The sequence below is a fragment of the Neomonachus schauinslandi genome, chromosome 16 (genome assembly GCF_002201575.2).
Source record: "Neomonachus schauinslandi chromosome 16, ASM220157v2, whole genome shotgun sequence".
Classification (NCBI taxonomy): domain Eukaryota; kingdom Metazoa; phylum Chordata; class Mammalia; order Carnivora; family Phocidae; genus Neomonachus; species Neomonachus schauinslandi.
In genome coordinates this window covers 29,757,629-29,771,866 of record NC_058418.1, presented here as the reverse complement: position 1 = coordinate 29,771,866, position 14,238 = coordinate 29,757,629, and the positions used below count along the sequence as shown (strand labels likewise).

Sequence of the window (14,238 nt, the reverse complement as noted above, 5' to 3'; positions counted from 1 at the left end):
AAAAAGATGTTACTGAGGAAGAGTTTTTACTCTGTTCAATGATAATCTAATTTATCTGAAAAGGAATTCTCTATATCTGAATGAAAATATGGTCACTTATTTTCAGTTGGCAAAGGGGAAAGCCCAGAGACATCCCAAACACAGTTAGAAACAGGTTAAAAAACAAAAGAAAAACAAAACAAAAGAAAACAAAACCCGAGCACGTCTTCCAAGCCAGCCAGAGAACATGGTCTCAAAAGAAATAGAAATCCTAAGGTAAAAGATGAACTCCGTTTCTGAGCTGAGGGAAATCACCGTCTTCCTGTTGCTGGATCTGCTTACAGCCAGCAAAAGGCTCTGAAAGCCCTCCACAAGTAAGAGGGTCCCTGGGAAGTGACCGTGAGAAGGTGCCGCTCACCGGTGGGGGCTGGAAGATGCTAGAAGGATGAGGGACTGCCGGCTTTACAGGAAGAAACCATGGCAGCCTGCTCCGGGAGTTGAGGAGCCAAGGCTTCCCACTTGTTGGGAAAAAAGGAAGTCATACGGAGATGAGACAAAGGGAAGAGACAGGCCAAATCTCGTAAAGAGTGGGGCACAGGGAAAGTTTTGCTTGTCAAACACACTTTAATCTCTAAAGTCACTGGGCTTTGATGTTGCCCCAAACAGAAAACCTACATGGTCTGCAAGATTTACAGCATTTCTAGTGGGAAGAGTCCTCATGCTCCAGGGTTTTCCCTTCGGAGATGAAGGTTTATTTTATCCCTGATGTTCAATGTGCCTGACTGCAAGAGCCTCATCAGAGACAAGGACATTTTCCTGCCCTCTGACTCATCAAATACACCAAACTTTTATTCATCAAATCAAGTTCATTTTTCAAGGAACAAAGCTGCTGGAGATGATCCAAACTGTGGGGTAATCGCTGTCATTCTGACAAGATAGAAGTGTTTCTTGTGCAAAGAGTCAGCTCCTAAGAGAGATCACAAAAAAGGGGACTTAAAAAATGGCTACAATAATCTTTCTATCATAAAAGACCACACAACTCATTTCATGAGTTGAAATGAGGAGAAGCAAAATAGATGGGAAAGAAAGAAATGAATCACCACCTCTGCCTATACATCCAGGGCAACCCACCACAAACCCTAACACTCAACTAATTACAAGTCACGGAGAACAGAAGTGGTTTCAAAGGGCCACTTGAGGTACTGTTTGCTGTCCACCAATACTTCTTTTTTTAAGCTGGATCTGATCCTTCTGGACCCAAGTGAGACTTGACCTATAAAGCTAAAACTTTATAATATACTAGGCTGAGATGTTGGTAGCAAAATTTCAACTGGATCAGGGATCATACTTAAGTAATTCCAGCTCGATTTAGGAAAATGGCAGGTAGGGTCACAGAATAAATCACTGCTTGGATTCTGAGATACCTGCTTTTCACCACGGTACCAATGCCAATTAAAACGAACCCGTCATCCAGTCGTTCCTGGTCCTGAACACCCCTACCTATAGAAGGGTCTACCCTCAACATTCTATGCGCCCACAGCAGTCTGTTGAGGGTAATTATTTTGCCATGGCAAGCAGAGATTGTTCACTTTTGCCAAAACAAAAGGCAAAAAACGAGAAAGGGATCCCCCACCCCACGCTCTTCTATATGCAGCAGGCTCAATAAAAAAAGAAGTATATTCCTACTTCTAGGAATGGAAAACGTAAACAAACCCCTTAGGTGTCTTATTCGTAATCATGCTGACGGAAGACACTCCTTTTTCACTGAAAGGTGCCAATGCATCTCTGCAGGGCTAACACGCAAAAGCACAGAACCCATGAGGGAGGGGAGAGACCTAACTCCAGCAGGTGATCAGCAAAGGCTAAAGTATCACCCAGGTCTCCTGGCTTCTGACCACACAACCTTTCTGGAGGTTATGGCCTGAGGTTGCCTGAGGACACACATAACTCTAAGTGAGGTTTTACTCAAAACTGCAACGATTTGCTCCTTCTCCCCGTACCCCCAGTGACACGATAAAAAAATGCCCAACCATTTTCCTAGGCTTTTCCGCAACAGACGCATGCTTGTGCAGTAATGAAGGTATGGCTGTCCCTTTGGGGGTCGGCTTCTTCCATGCAATTTGCAACAAAACACACCTTGGATTTTAAGAGAGCTATCCTGTACTTACAATATTGATTTTTCATTTTGCTGCACCGCCACTACCACAACTTTATAACTGATATACAGCATTAACAGTTTCCCTGGCCTTAGAGGCCAAATTAATCACCAAATCAACAATCTGTTTTTATGCCACAAGAGTTCAATTTTAGTTTTCAACATAAATTGCAAAACCACAGCCAGCGCCCAGTGCAATTTTGGAGATGCATTGCTAAATTGCCTCCCATTTGTGATTTAATACAACGATGGTTTTGCAAATTAAAATGTTTACAGCTTCAGGTCAGCCTTTCTGGAGTCAGCTACTGGGCAAGTGAATGTCTGCAGGCCGATTTCTGGAGGAAGTCAGGAGAAAGCTAACTGCAATACTCCCATCTGGCTAAAATGTGCTTCTTCTCAAGCACCTCAGGTTGACCCGTAAACACCTCTGACAGACAAAATTGCTCTGAAAACTTCCTCTCAGCTCAGACCACAGAAATGTATAGATGGGTTCACCTAGCTTCTCCCACCATGTCCTTCTGCCCTTACCATTCAACCAACATTCTTTCCATGCTGAATGCACCAGGAGGGTTATTCTTGACTCTACAACTTCTCTTCGGGGTTTGACACTAGTAATTTCCCTCAGTCCCACCATCGACTCCTGGTTTTCTTCCAACCTCTCTGACTGACATCTCGGGTTGTTTCCCTGGCTCTCCTGTATTTCTCCGAGGTCATCCCACCCCCGGCCCTGCATGCGCTTTACTCTCAAACCTATATTCTCTCTCACACACTCCGACTTCTTAGAATATGTCTCCCTGTAGATGACGGCCATGTGTTAGGTGCTTCCCGCACAAATCCACACAGGGGACAACACTGCCCGACACGTGGTCGGCCCAGAAGGAATGCCTCCCAAAGATCCAAATCCAACTCCCAAATCTACACTTTGGCTCTGACGTCTCTACCCAGCTCCACACCACTATTTCCAGATCTTCTTAGATGCTCTACTCACTCTTCAAACTCAATACGCCCTCAAACTTCCTCCTCTTCTGTTCCTTAGCTTGGTAAATGGTATCATCCTCCAGCTAGTAACTACGACCAGATTTACTTGTGAAGCTGCCTGCGAACTCTCCCTCATCTCTCAACTGCAACCTCCGAATGATGGTGAAGTTGTATGTCCTTCTTTAAAAACCAAACTCCGGAATTCAGCTTCTTCCCTTCATTACTGCCCTAGCTCAGCACCTCATTATTTCTCCTCAGAATATTTTTAACAGGTCTTTGTGGCCCCAGCCTCTCCTCTCAACGATCTTTGTGCCACCAGGTACAATTCTGGAAATGGGTCTGACTGCCCCCACCTCCCTATGCAACTTCCACCACGAGCTCCAGATTATAAGCCAAATTTCTAAGCCTATCATTCAAGACCCTTCTTGAGTTGACCCCATTCTCCTCTCTCCACTTGTTCTCTGGTTCCTAGGTGCCTGTCCCCCCTCTTCCATTTCACCCCAAACAGGTACCTGAAGCACAGCGGGTTACAAGGTATTATATCATTCTGCCAACATGCCCTAGTATTCTCTGGAACCATGTCCTCGTGCCTACTGTTTGCCCTGCCTAAAATGGGCCCCGTCCCTCTTCTTCACCTGGGAAAGCCCTGACTTCTGAAAGTCAGTTCACTCTTCAAGGCACCTCAACAACAACAACAATAACAACAACAACAACAACAAAAGGCACCTCCACTTCCATGAAGGCTTCTCCAGGTTTCTCTGTCGGACTTATATTCTCCAGGGCACTCTTGCAACATTTTGTTTCTACCTCTCGTTCCACATCCCACACCATGCCTTACATATGTGTGTGCCTATCTCCTTACAGGCATGTTAAGCTCCACCAGTACAGCAACTCTTGGTTTTCTCCAACCCTTGACACAAGAAATCTTTTTAAAAAATAAAGTAAAATTTCAGTAACTGTTTGTTGGACTGGCCTGAAGCCTTACCTGGACTTCACATGCCTCTACTAGATGCCAGCGGAATATGAAACACACTTTGTCAAAAGACTTCATGAACTCTACTACAGAAGAGGGATGAAACAATCACAAAATGGCAATCTGGGCACCATCCCAGGCCAGCTGGTAAGAGCAAGAGGGCTGTGGGATTCTTAGAACTTAGGCCAATACAGAAAACCAATGGATCCGCTCTCGGGGGCTTGGAGGTTATCATGTTTCTCCCTCATGCCTGAGACGTGTTTATAAACACAGAAGGCTATAATAAAACTCACATAAGAGACAAAACTCAATTGCGGCAAGTGTTTACATTCTAATCAGGACAACAAATCACTTCTCACCAGGAGATTCCAGCTCAGTCAGCGTGAGGGTTCCTGTGCATGTGCCAAGGGGACCCTGGGCCAGAAAACTTCCTGGTCCCTCCAAGCTGGATAGAGATTCTGGGCATCAACACAAGAAGAGTGAGAGAGAATGGCATCTAAATGACTCTTCTGAAACCACCGTCCAGATTCTGCAGGGCTCCCGCGTGCCAAAATATACAAGCCGTTGAGAGTCCCTGATTTGTCACATGACTCCCAGCCTAGACAAGCATGTGGCAGTAACAAGGACGATGGCTCCTGACCTTTCTGACCGGAAGAGGCTGGTGACCATGGTTCCCAGGGTTGCCTCTATCTGGCAAGGGAAAGAAAAGTATGACCACCCCGGGAACCGTGGCCTTTCTTGAAGGCTAAGCTGAATGACGTTTGGAGACACTGCAATTAGGAAAGCAGCGTCAGAGGGGGTGTATTGGGGCTCCACCCGAGGCAGCTCATCCTCACTAATTCACTCATCTGCTCACAACCTGTTAAGACGGGGCACTGGCTGAATCGTAAGGCTTCCATAGGATGGTTATACATCTTAGACTTCCCTCCCACAAGGAAAATCTGATGAGGGCTGTCTTACCGCAGATAACAGTACTCAAATTAATACTGTGGAATTGGCTTGTCCAATGATTGGGAGGCATTTAGACAAAGAAACAGCATGGCTATTCACACTCTATTTTACAACGTGATCAACCATTCCCCATTCTCTGTCAAGGGATGGTTAATGAGATTCATAAATTAACTACCCAAAATCACTTCAGCTATTTTAATGTCTCTAGCAACACTGGATCTTCATGAGACAGATAAGTGCTCCCAAGTTTTATCTGCCATAAATACTCATCACCTCCAGCCAGTGAGCCGGACATGGCTTTCGCGAGGATAATAAGGAAATACAGCATAAGGACTGACCTAGTCAGACAGGGCAAGGGAGGCTTTTCTGAGGAAGTGGCAAGTTGAGGTGAGATATGAAAAATCAGTAGAAATAATCTATATATCTATATATGCGTTGGTGGGAGAGGACATTCGAAGAAGAGGAAACGTGTGCAAAGTTCTTGAAGAAGGTAGCAACTGCGCTGGATTCATCGAGAAAATGCGAGTATGGCAAGGAATATGGACAGTGAAGAGACTGGCGGGGACATAAGGCAGGAGACGTGGGCCAAGGATAAAATACTGCAGTCTTTATCCTAACAGCAATTGGAACCCACGAATGGGTTTACACAGGGAGGGGGCACAACTGTATCTGCATGTGAAAACATTGCCCGGGTTTCTCTGTACAGAAATCCAGACAGCAAGCTACTGCAACGGCCCAAGGGCGTGAGGGTGGTGTCTTGGGACTAGACTCATAGGAGCAGACATGAACAGAAGTGGACAGCCTCAGGAGATATTTTAGAGATAAAAGTTCTCAGACTGGATTATGTGGGATGGGAAGAGGGGAGTTTCAAGGATGATTCCTCAACTTCTGGCATGAAGAGCTAGGTGGGTGGTGGTACCACTTCCTGAGATAGAGAACTCTAGAAGGAGCCTAGCTTTGGGGGACTGCCAGCCCCACTGTAGGGGCCTTGAATACAGCCTGCATGTCTTTGCCTCTACACTACACATACTGTTCCCTCCACAGGAATCTCTTCCCATCCCCATCTTCACCTTCCAGAATTCTGCCCATTCTAGAAGACTCAACTCAAAAGTCCCTGCCAATCACAAAGCCTTCTGAGATCCCATCCAACCAGATGCCTATGTCTACCAACGTCTTCCAAACTTTCACAGTTCTGTTTGTATCTTCTATCAACATCATCTTCCACCTTATATACGAATTATAAATGTGGCTATTTCCCTCTTGAGTCCTCCACTGAATTTAGGAAACATAGCAGGTACATTTGTGCCAGTTAAAGTAAGACAGCTTTACTGATGATTTGCTAATATGTTCATATATTCATCCACACAATCAAGCTAATTTGGTTAAGAGATCAAATACCTGTTGAAAAGGAGTTCTCAATCCTGAGCACATGTCAGACTCACCTGTGAGGCTTTTCAAACATACAGCAACTTGGCAATACCTTGGAATCAACTGGGAGCCACAGCTTAGACCAATTAAATCTTTCTCACTGGAGGTGGAGCTCACATGATATATTTACAAAATGAATCCTGGATGATACAAATGTGTAGCCAAGATTGAAAGCTATAGCCATGGGGAAGGATGAAGGGGGGGAAATCGGAGGGGGAGACGAACCGTGAGAGACTACAGACTCTGAGAAGCAAACTGAGGTTTCTAGAGGGGAGGGGCGTGGGGGGATGGGTTAGCCTGGTGATGGGTATTAAAGAGGGCACGTATTGAATGGAGCACTGGGTGTTATACGCAAACAATGAATCATGGAACACTACATCAAAAACTAACGATGTAATGTATGGTGATTAACATAACATAATAATAAAAAATAAAAAGAAAAGAAAAGAAAAGAAAAGAAAGCTATAGCTATGGAACCCAAATCCCTGGAGACGGTGCTCATGTCTTTAAAAAGTTGCATAAGGGTCTCTTACGTACATCCTAATGCTGAATGCCTCTAATGCAGACAAATTATATTCCAGAGAAGGCTGAAAAGATAAGGTTTCTGCAGTCGGTAATGGACAGTTACCGAATTTTTTTTTTTTTTTAAAGATTTTATTTATTTGACAGAGACAGAGATAGCGAGAGCAGGAACACAAGCAGCGGGAGTGGGAGAGGGAGAAGCTTCCTGCTGAGCGGGGAGCCCGATGTGGGACTCGATCCCAGAACCCTGGGATCATGACCTGAGCCGAAGGCAGACGCTTAACGACTGAGCCACCCAGGCGCCCTACCGAACATTTTTAAACAAGGCAGTTTGCGAAACGGATTAAACCAAGAAGAAGGGACAGCAGGCCATCAACAAATACCGTGTACAGAGCACCAGGGGGCATAAAACGAGGCACCTCCAAGGAAGCTGTGCCTGTAAAGCATCTGTGTCTCTGCCTGCCCAACAAATACATGTTGGGTTCCGACTCTGAGCACTGAGAACGCAGCCGTTAGACAAGACAAAGTCCCTGTCCGCAAGGTGCTGACATTCTAGCACAGGAAACAGAGAAACATGTATATAAGACATAAATTCAGACATTAGTAAGTGCTCTGAGGAAAAATAAAGCAGGGTAAAACGATACAGAAAGAGCCTCTCCGACATGACTTTCGAATAGAGGCATGAATGGCAAGTCCAGGTTATGTGCAAACATAACGTAAGCTGAGATGGGGGTCTCAGAGAGCTACAGGAACGCATCGGGTGAGCGGTAAGGGGACAGGGAATTAGCAGATGGCAGGAGGAATGAACAGAGGACAGATTCAAATCAGTAATGCTAAAAATATGCCAGGCAATGTGCAAAATGCCGCATGTATCACCTCGGGCAAATCTCACAATGATCCCCTAAGGGAGGCACTTCCATTAACCCCATTTTACAGATGGAGATACTGAGATTCCCGGAGTGACCGCCCAGGAGCATACACAGCTAAGGGACAGAGCCAGGGCTTGAACCCTAGCCTGACTCACTTGAGAGCTCAACCTCTTAACCCAAAAATACCTAAGCTTGTGGACTTCAAAGGTGATAGAGGCTCAAACTGAAATGACTTGGTGACACAGCCAGCGACAGAAGCTGACTTCACAACACAGCAAGAGATGAGACCCAGCAGGGATCTAGAGTGGTTGAGGGGCCCCCACCCAGCTCCTGAGAATCACAGTCTACCAACATGCTTTACTGAGGGGGTCAGAGGAAACTTCTCCACCCCTCCTGAGACTTCTTTTCGTCCTCGCCCTTACCTGAAAACAGAATTCCCACCACTCCCCAAATAATCTCAGTCTTCTCCAAACCCTTCTAGGCTAAAGGCTTCGGCCCACATTTCTGGAGCCAAGCAGGAAATGGCCCTGAACAGACAAGGGGCACTGTTGAAATGACCTGCCAAAGACTGACAGGTGGAGCAAGAACGAAAGCAAGCCGGAGAGGCCAAGGAGGCTCAGTATATCGCAACACAACAGAAACTCAGTCCTGAATAGAATCCAATGAGAACTTAACTTTACACAGTAAATCAGGTGTAAATCATGACACAGTAAATCACAGTAAATCATGACACAAACAGCTAAAGCACAGAGCCCGTAGACTCGGCAGGGTAGAGGGCCACGTACTCCCCGTGTGGAACGTAGTTCCACCACGTGATTAACGTCCCTGGATGTCATGGCAATGGCTCAGATCACCTGGCCTGATTCAGCTGACTTGGCACACAACTCCCTGGTGAAAGAGAACAACCTGCCCACATTTACCTGCCAAGGAAATCTGAGCGCTCCTTGCTAGAGAACCTCTACTTCAATCAGAAGTCTTTGGTTGCAAGTAACAGAATGGAGCTTTTGCTTAGATTCTGGTGATTAAGGAAGCAAACTCTGGAGCCAGACTGCCTCTGCTAACACAAACCCCAGCTCTGTCACTCACTGCTTCTGTGACCTTGGCAAAGTCACTTAATCTCTCTGAGACTCAGTCTCCTCATCTGCAAAGCAGGAAGGAGAGAAATGCAAATGAAAACTGCAAGACACCAGTCTTCACCAGTCACAGTTGCAAAATGTCTGTTAATATACTGCACTGGTGAGTATATTAAGCCCTATATCACATAAACTCTACACATATATACATATACCCATATACATAAACATGCGTGCATGCGCGCACGTGCACACACATACACGCACGCACAAACTCTGCCCCAAACTCTATGGAAGGCAATTTGACTGTCCCTCTTCAAACTAAAAGTACACATATCCTTTGATCCAGCAGTTCTGCTATTGGGTACTACCACAGATGGTATACGTGAAAATCTTATGTATCACAATATTCATTTCAACATTATTAGTGAAAGCAGAAGACTGAAGACAGTAGGGGACTGGTTAAATTATGAAACCGCACAATGAAAAACCAGGCAGTCGTTTAAAAGAATGTACAAATATGGAAAGACCTCTGAGCAGAGCGTTATTCATTTGAGAAACAACACATAAAGGTTTGTCAGTATATAGAACGTCTCTGGAAAGGTACAGAAAACATTGTGAAGGGTGCTGGGCTCCAGGGAAGGGAAAAGGGTGGCTGGGGGAAGGAGTGGGGAGAAAGACTGACTTTGCACTATTCACATGCTTTCTGTACTTGTCGAATTCTGCACCATGTACAGGCGTCAGCAAACAGTCCTGAGACAGCTCACCACATGCTCATGAGGTAGCCAGACTAAGTCAATGCACCTCTCGACCTGGAGCCACTGTAGGAAGTGGGTCCACGAGGCAACATCCAGATGCCGTTAGAGAAGGAAAAACAGATGCTGGCCAGGCAAAAACAGTATGTCCACCTCGACAGGAAAGAGCCAAATTTTGATCTGCCGGGCCCGAACACAGGGCAGAGAGAAGGGTCCAGAGCAACATTCATGTCATTATATTCTGCTACTTGCATCCAGTTGAAAGTTGGTAGAGAAGAGAAGGCACAGCCACTGGGAGACTTGGGAATGGTGGCCAACGCTCAACTGGGAATGGGAAAATCTGGGCTCTAGGTCCACTAGCATTTGGCTCTGTTGCCCCCAGACAGGCCTCTGTACCTTCTGGGCCCTTCCTTTTCCAAAAGGAAGAGAAAGGGATGCTCGTCTCTCGGCTCTGCAAGATGCTCTCTGACGCTGCAAGATTCCACGGCAGCTGGGCCTCTTGCCCAAGCCTTGCAGTGTGAGCACCCCAGTAGAGTCGGTACATAAAGAGCACGGGGCAAAGGTTCCAGGCCTTGAAAGAAATGAAGCAATGACAAATCGCTGCTACCGGTTTCTTTTGGCATTGTGAGGAAGAAAGAGACACCAAGAGATATCAAGAAGATAGCATTTTAAAAAGCACGAAGCCCATTGGGTTCTCTAGGGGAAGCGTCACTTGCGTGTGGCTTTCAGAAGGCTCTCTAGTAAAATGAAACAGCAGTCCCATAGTTTCGTTTCTTCATCTCACCAATATGTACGGAGAGACAGGGGCCTCTAAATTCGCTTCAGACCTTAGATTCCTGAGCAGAATCAAAGCTGAGATAATCCCACAGAAGCCCCCGTCTGAAGAACAAAGTCACAGAGTTATCAGTCACTCAAGAATTAACGCCTCGTGCCTTAAAAAGTAATAAAACCCGTCACTGGGAAATCATAACATCACATAAGAGGGAAAGAAGGCGAGTCTAGCAGAAATCGATCCATCAAGGTGGGAGAGCCCAGAGTGAACCACCACCATTTACACTGTGAACGGGGACTCAGTCTTTGAAGTGGTATGACTGACAAGCCAAAACGTGCCAGCAAACACAGGGCAGCATGGGGTGTCCAAGCACGAATGGGGAGCTATCAGCCAAAGGAAGGGGGGGCTTCTGCGTGGGAAAGAAACCACTCGATTTCAGCAGTGGAAATGACAGATTACCACACCCGCTATCCTGAACCCAATCAAATAACTCATGAATGACACGTTGGCTGTATTTCAAAAGACTTTTATGCAAGTACTTAAGTCCTCAAAACTGTCGCCTCTCCAAGAGGGGGTGGAGATGTCGCCTCTCCAAGAGGGGTTGGAGATGTCGCCTCCTCCGGACCTCAATTCCCATATCAAAAAAGTAAAATAAAATGAGAGAGACCTAAAGAGGAAGAGAATCAGAAATGGCTCACACAGGGGAAGACCTGCCTCTGACCGAAATTCAAAATTATGAGGCTGATACTCAATTTGTGAGGGAAAAAAAAAGACCTTGGCAGGAAAATACATCAACTCATTTGTAGTTCCTTCCGCAAATGGACAGTGTTGCTTATTTGCCGTATTCGGGATGCAGATAGGTCTTGAAATTTGGACAAATAATAGAATTTTGACACTTTCCCCTTTGCCAATGCAAGATCATAGGATAGATTTCATTTTCTTTTTAGCTGCCCATGATTAGCACTTGGCTTTCCATGACTGTTTGAGGAAGGCAGTCATTAAAGGGTGAAAGCACTGTACCTTGCAAAAAAATGCATTAGAAAAGGCTCCTTGCTAATCTCCCTAATCTTATCTCTCACTACTGGACTCACACAAACCACACTCCATCCAGTCTAATCAAGTTTGTGAGCAGATTTTGTGTTTTCCCACCATGATGTCTCTGCTTCTAGCATCCCTGAATATCCTCCACCCATTGCCATCTATCAAAATCCTCTGTATTCCCAAAGGCCTATGTCAGAATCCACTCTCCCCTTTGATTTTTCTTCCTCTGAATTACTTACTGCCTTGTGCCTTATCAACCTGGGAGACAGAAGGCCTGGCTTTTTGTAGAACTTCACACTTATCTGCACAAAGTGAAGCAGATGAATGAGGAAATGACTAGAATGAAGAATGAATATTTCTTTTTTGATGCCACTCTATTAAAATAGGTTGCAAATATCATTACGGTCCCAATTTTTTTTTAAGGTACATTCCATCAAAAGATCTCAGTGTGGAATAACAAAAAAGAAAATGCAAAAGGTGTTAATGTTCCAGATTTAAAAGACAGAAACTAAGTGTCTTAACACAACAGCCTTTTTTATGAGACTATTCTATCAATTTCCAGGCTTTGCAGACCACTCAGTAAGGAGGTCAGTTTCTTTCAGAGCCCTTATTTGCTGCCCCCCTCCCCCTTGAAATGTAATCAAGACTATTCCAACCTAGACAGAAAACAACACTGCCTAGCTAACTAAACTAACTGAGCCAGATTCTTTTTCCCAGCAAAGGAAAAAAAACATTTTAGAGATAGATCCTGAGAACCCCAGCAGGCCACCTTGTGCTCCTTATGCCTGGCTAGGAGGACACCATATATATTCACTCTGTCTCAAGACAAAAGAGAGATGGAACATTCCAGAACAACCAGTCAGAAGACCTTGGGGTCAGCAGCGAACACCACTGATTTCTCTCCTTCTTCCTTAACAAACGTAGGGGAAAGGAGCGGGGAATCTTCAGCCTCCAGTGGCATGCACATTGAAACCCTTGGTAAGGCCTGGATCCCCCACCACTTCACTCAAGGAGCCAGGGCTGCCTCGTGGACTCAACTCAGCAATAGCAGTTCTGCTGCTTATAAAATTACAACCAAACTTTTCCCTTTGTTCTAGCAAAAGACTTCCTGTGAGAAAGCAGTAATCCTTTAAAGCTTTCCAGCCCAGAGGTCTCTCCTGGTTTGTATTCCCCCAGCCCCAGCCCCCAGAGGAAAAGCTCAATCACATCACAAGGCATTTCTTGGTTCCAAGCTGTACTGGGGCTCACGGACTCCTGGTGAGGAAAGAAAACTGGTCATCTGAACATCCTTTCCGAGGATCTGTCTGAAGTGTAGACAAGCAGCAAAGATGAATATTAATATGCCTTCCATCATCAAAAGCTATTGCATACCCAAAGGATGATAAATATTTTAATCAGTTTTCAGCTTGTCTAGTGGAAGTCAGTTTACTCCTCAGAGATTTCCCTAGTTCTGTGCCCAAAACCTGTCCAGTGTACACTGCTTTCCCTATATAACTTTCGGAAATTAGTAATAAAAAGTCCAAGCTTTGTTGGGGAACTCATTTAATTTTTTGACAATTTTACTCTATTAAGTTTTCCAAGAACAGGAAAATCTAAAATACAAATAATGCCAATAGATGAGACGAAACACCACGATTCTAACTTTTAGCAGCACTGCTGCTAATAAGCTACTTACGCCTCCCATTTAAAAATTTTTTTTCATATTTGCATAAGTTGTTTGCCAGTGACTGCTCAATCTTCTCAGAGTAAATGCCAAAGGCATAAAACAGGACCTTCTCAGGCATCCTCTGTGCTCTCGATATTATTAATTTTTTAAATGTTAAAGGTGTTTGGGGGTATTGTTTGGGAGGGTTACATTTGTTTAAAAATGAAACTAACCCCACAATATTCCTGCTAAGCAGGACCTGACATTTTAGGGAAATGTACAGAGTTAAAAAGAATTTATTAAAGGCCATGCTGTTTAACGTGGGTGGGAGGAAATGGCTGGACCGGAACGCTGACCTCACATCGATTTGTTTCTTCAACAAGTGTCGGGTACCTACTGTTCGAGGAGCTGGGGAAATTACAATGAAGGAGACAAAGTCCAGCTCTCACAGGGATTATATTAGGTAGAGGCAGACAATAAACGAGGATCATGGCAGATGGTGGAGAGAAATAGGAAGCAAAGTGGAACAGGGCAAGGCACTCTCTATCATAAGAAACTCTTCAAGGAGTGACATGAGCAGAGAGACCTGAATGAGGTGAGGGAGTGAGTCATGCAAATTAACAGAGGGAAGAATATTCTAGATGGCGGCGACAACAAATGCAAAGGCCATGATGCAGGAGGAGGCTGGGCATGTTCTAAAGACAGTAGGAGGGTGAGTGGGGGGCTGGGAGGGAGGAGAAATAATGTTCTGGGGGAAGGGCGGACAGACCCTGTAGTGCTCTAGGCTCGTTGAGAGGAAGTGGGATGTCTGCACGTGTTGATAAGTTTGGGCTGGGGAGTGAAATACCAGACTTATATATATATATTTTTTTTTTTACTTTTTTTTTTATTCTTATGTTAATCCCCATACATTACATCATTAGTTTTAGATGAAGTGTTTCATGATTCATTGTTTGTGCATAACACCCAGTGCTCCATGCAGAATGTGCCCTCCTCAATACCCACCACCAGGCTAACCCATCTTCCCACCCCCCTCCCCTCCAGAACCCTGTTTGTTTTTCAGAGTCCATCGTCTCTCATGGTTCGTCTACCCCTCC

The 14,238-nt window shown here is 45.1% G+C and overlaps 1 protein-coding gene across 2 annotated transcripts in view; it reads right to left on the bottom strand.

Moving 5' to 3' along the window:
• Positions 1 to 14,238, bottom strand: part of FTO (FTO alpha-ketoglutarate dependent dioxygenase) — a 374,545-nt gene that overhangs the window by 175,984 nt on the left and 184,323 nt on the right. Inside the window, exon 8 of one of the 2 annotated variants that reach the window (XM_044911496.1) lies at positions 11,736 to 11,798. The exons of the other annotated variant lie outside the window; for it this stretch is intronic. Within the exon in view, the coding sequence (XP_044767431.1) occupies positions 11,736 to 11,798 (63 nt within the window). The remainder of the gene's footprint in view (positions 1 to 11,735; positions 11,799 to 14,238) is intronic. 2 annotated transcript variants of the gene reach the window in all.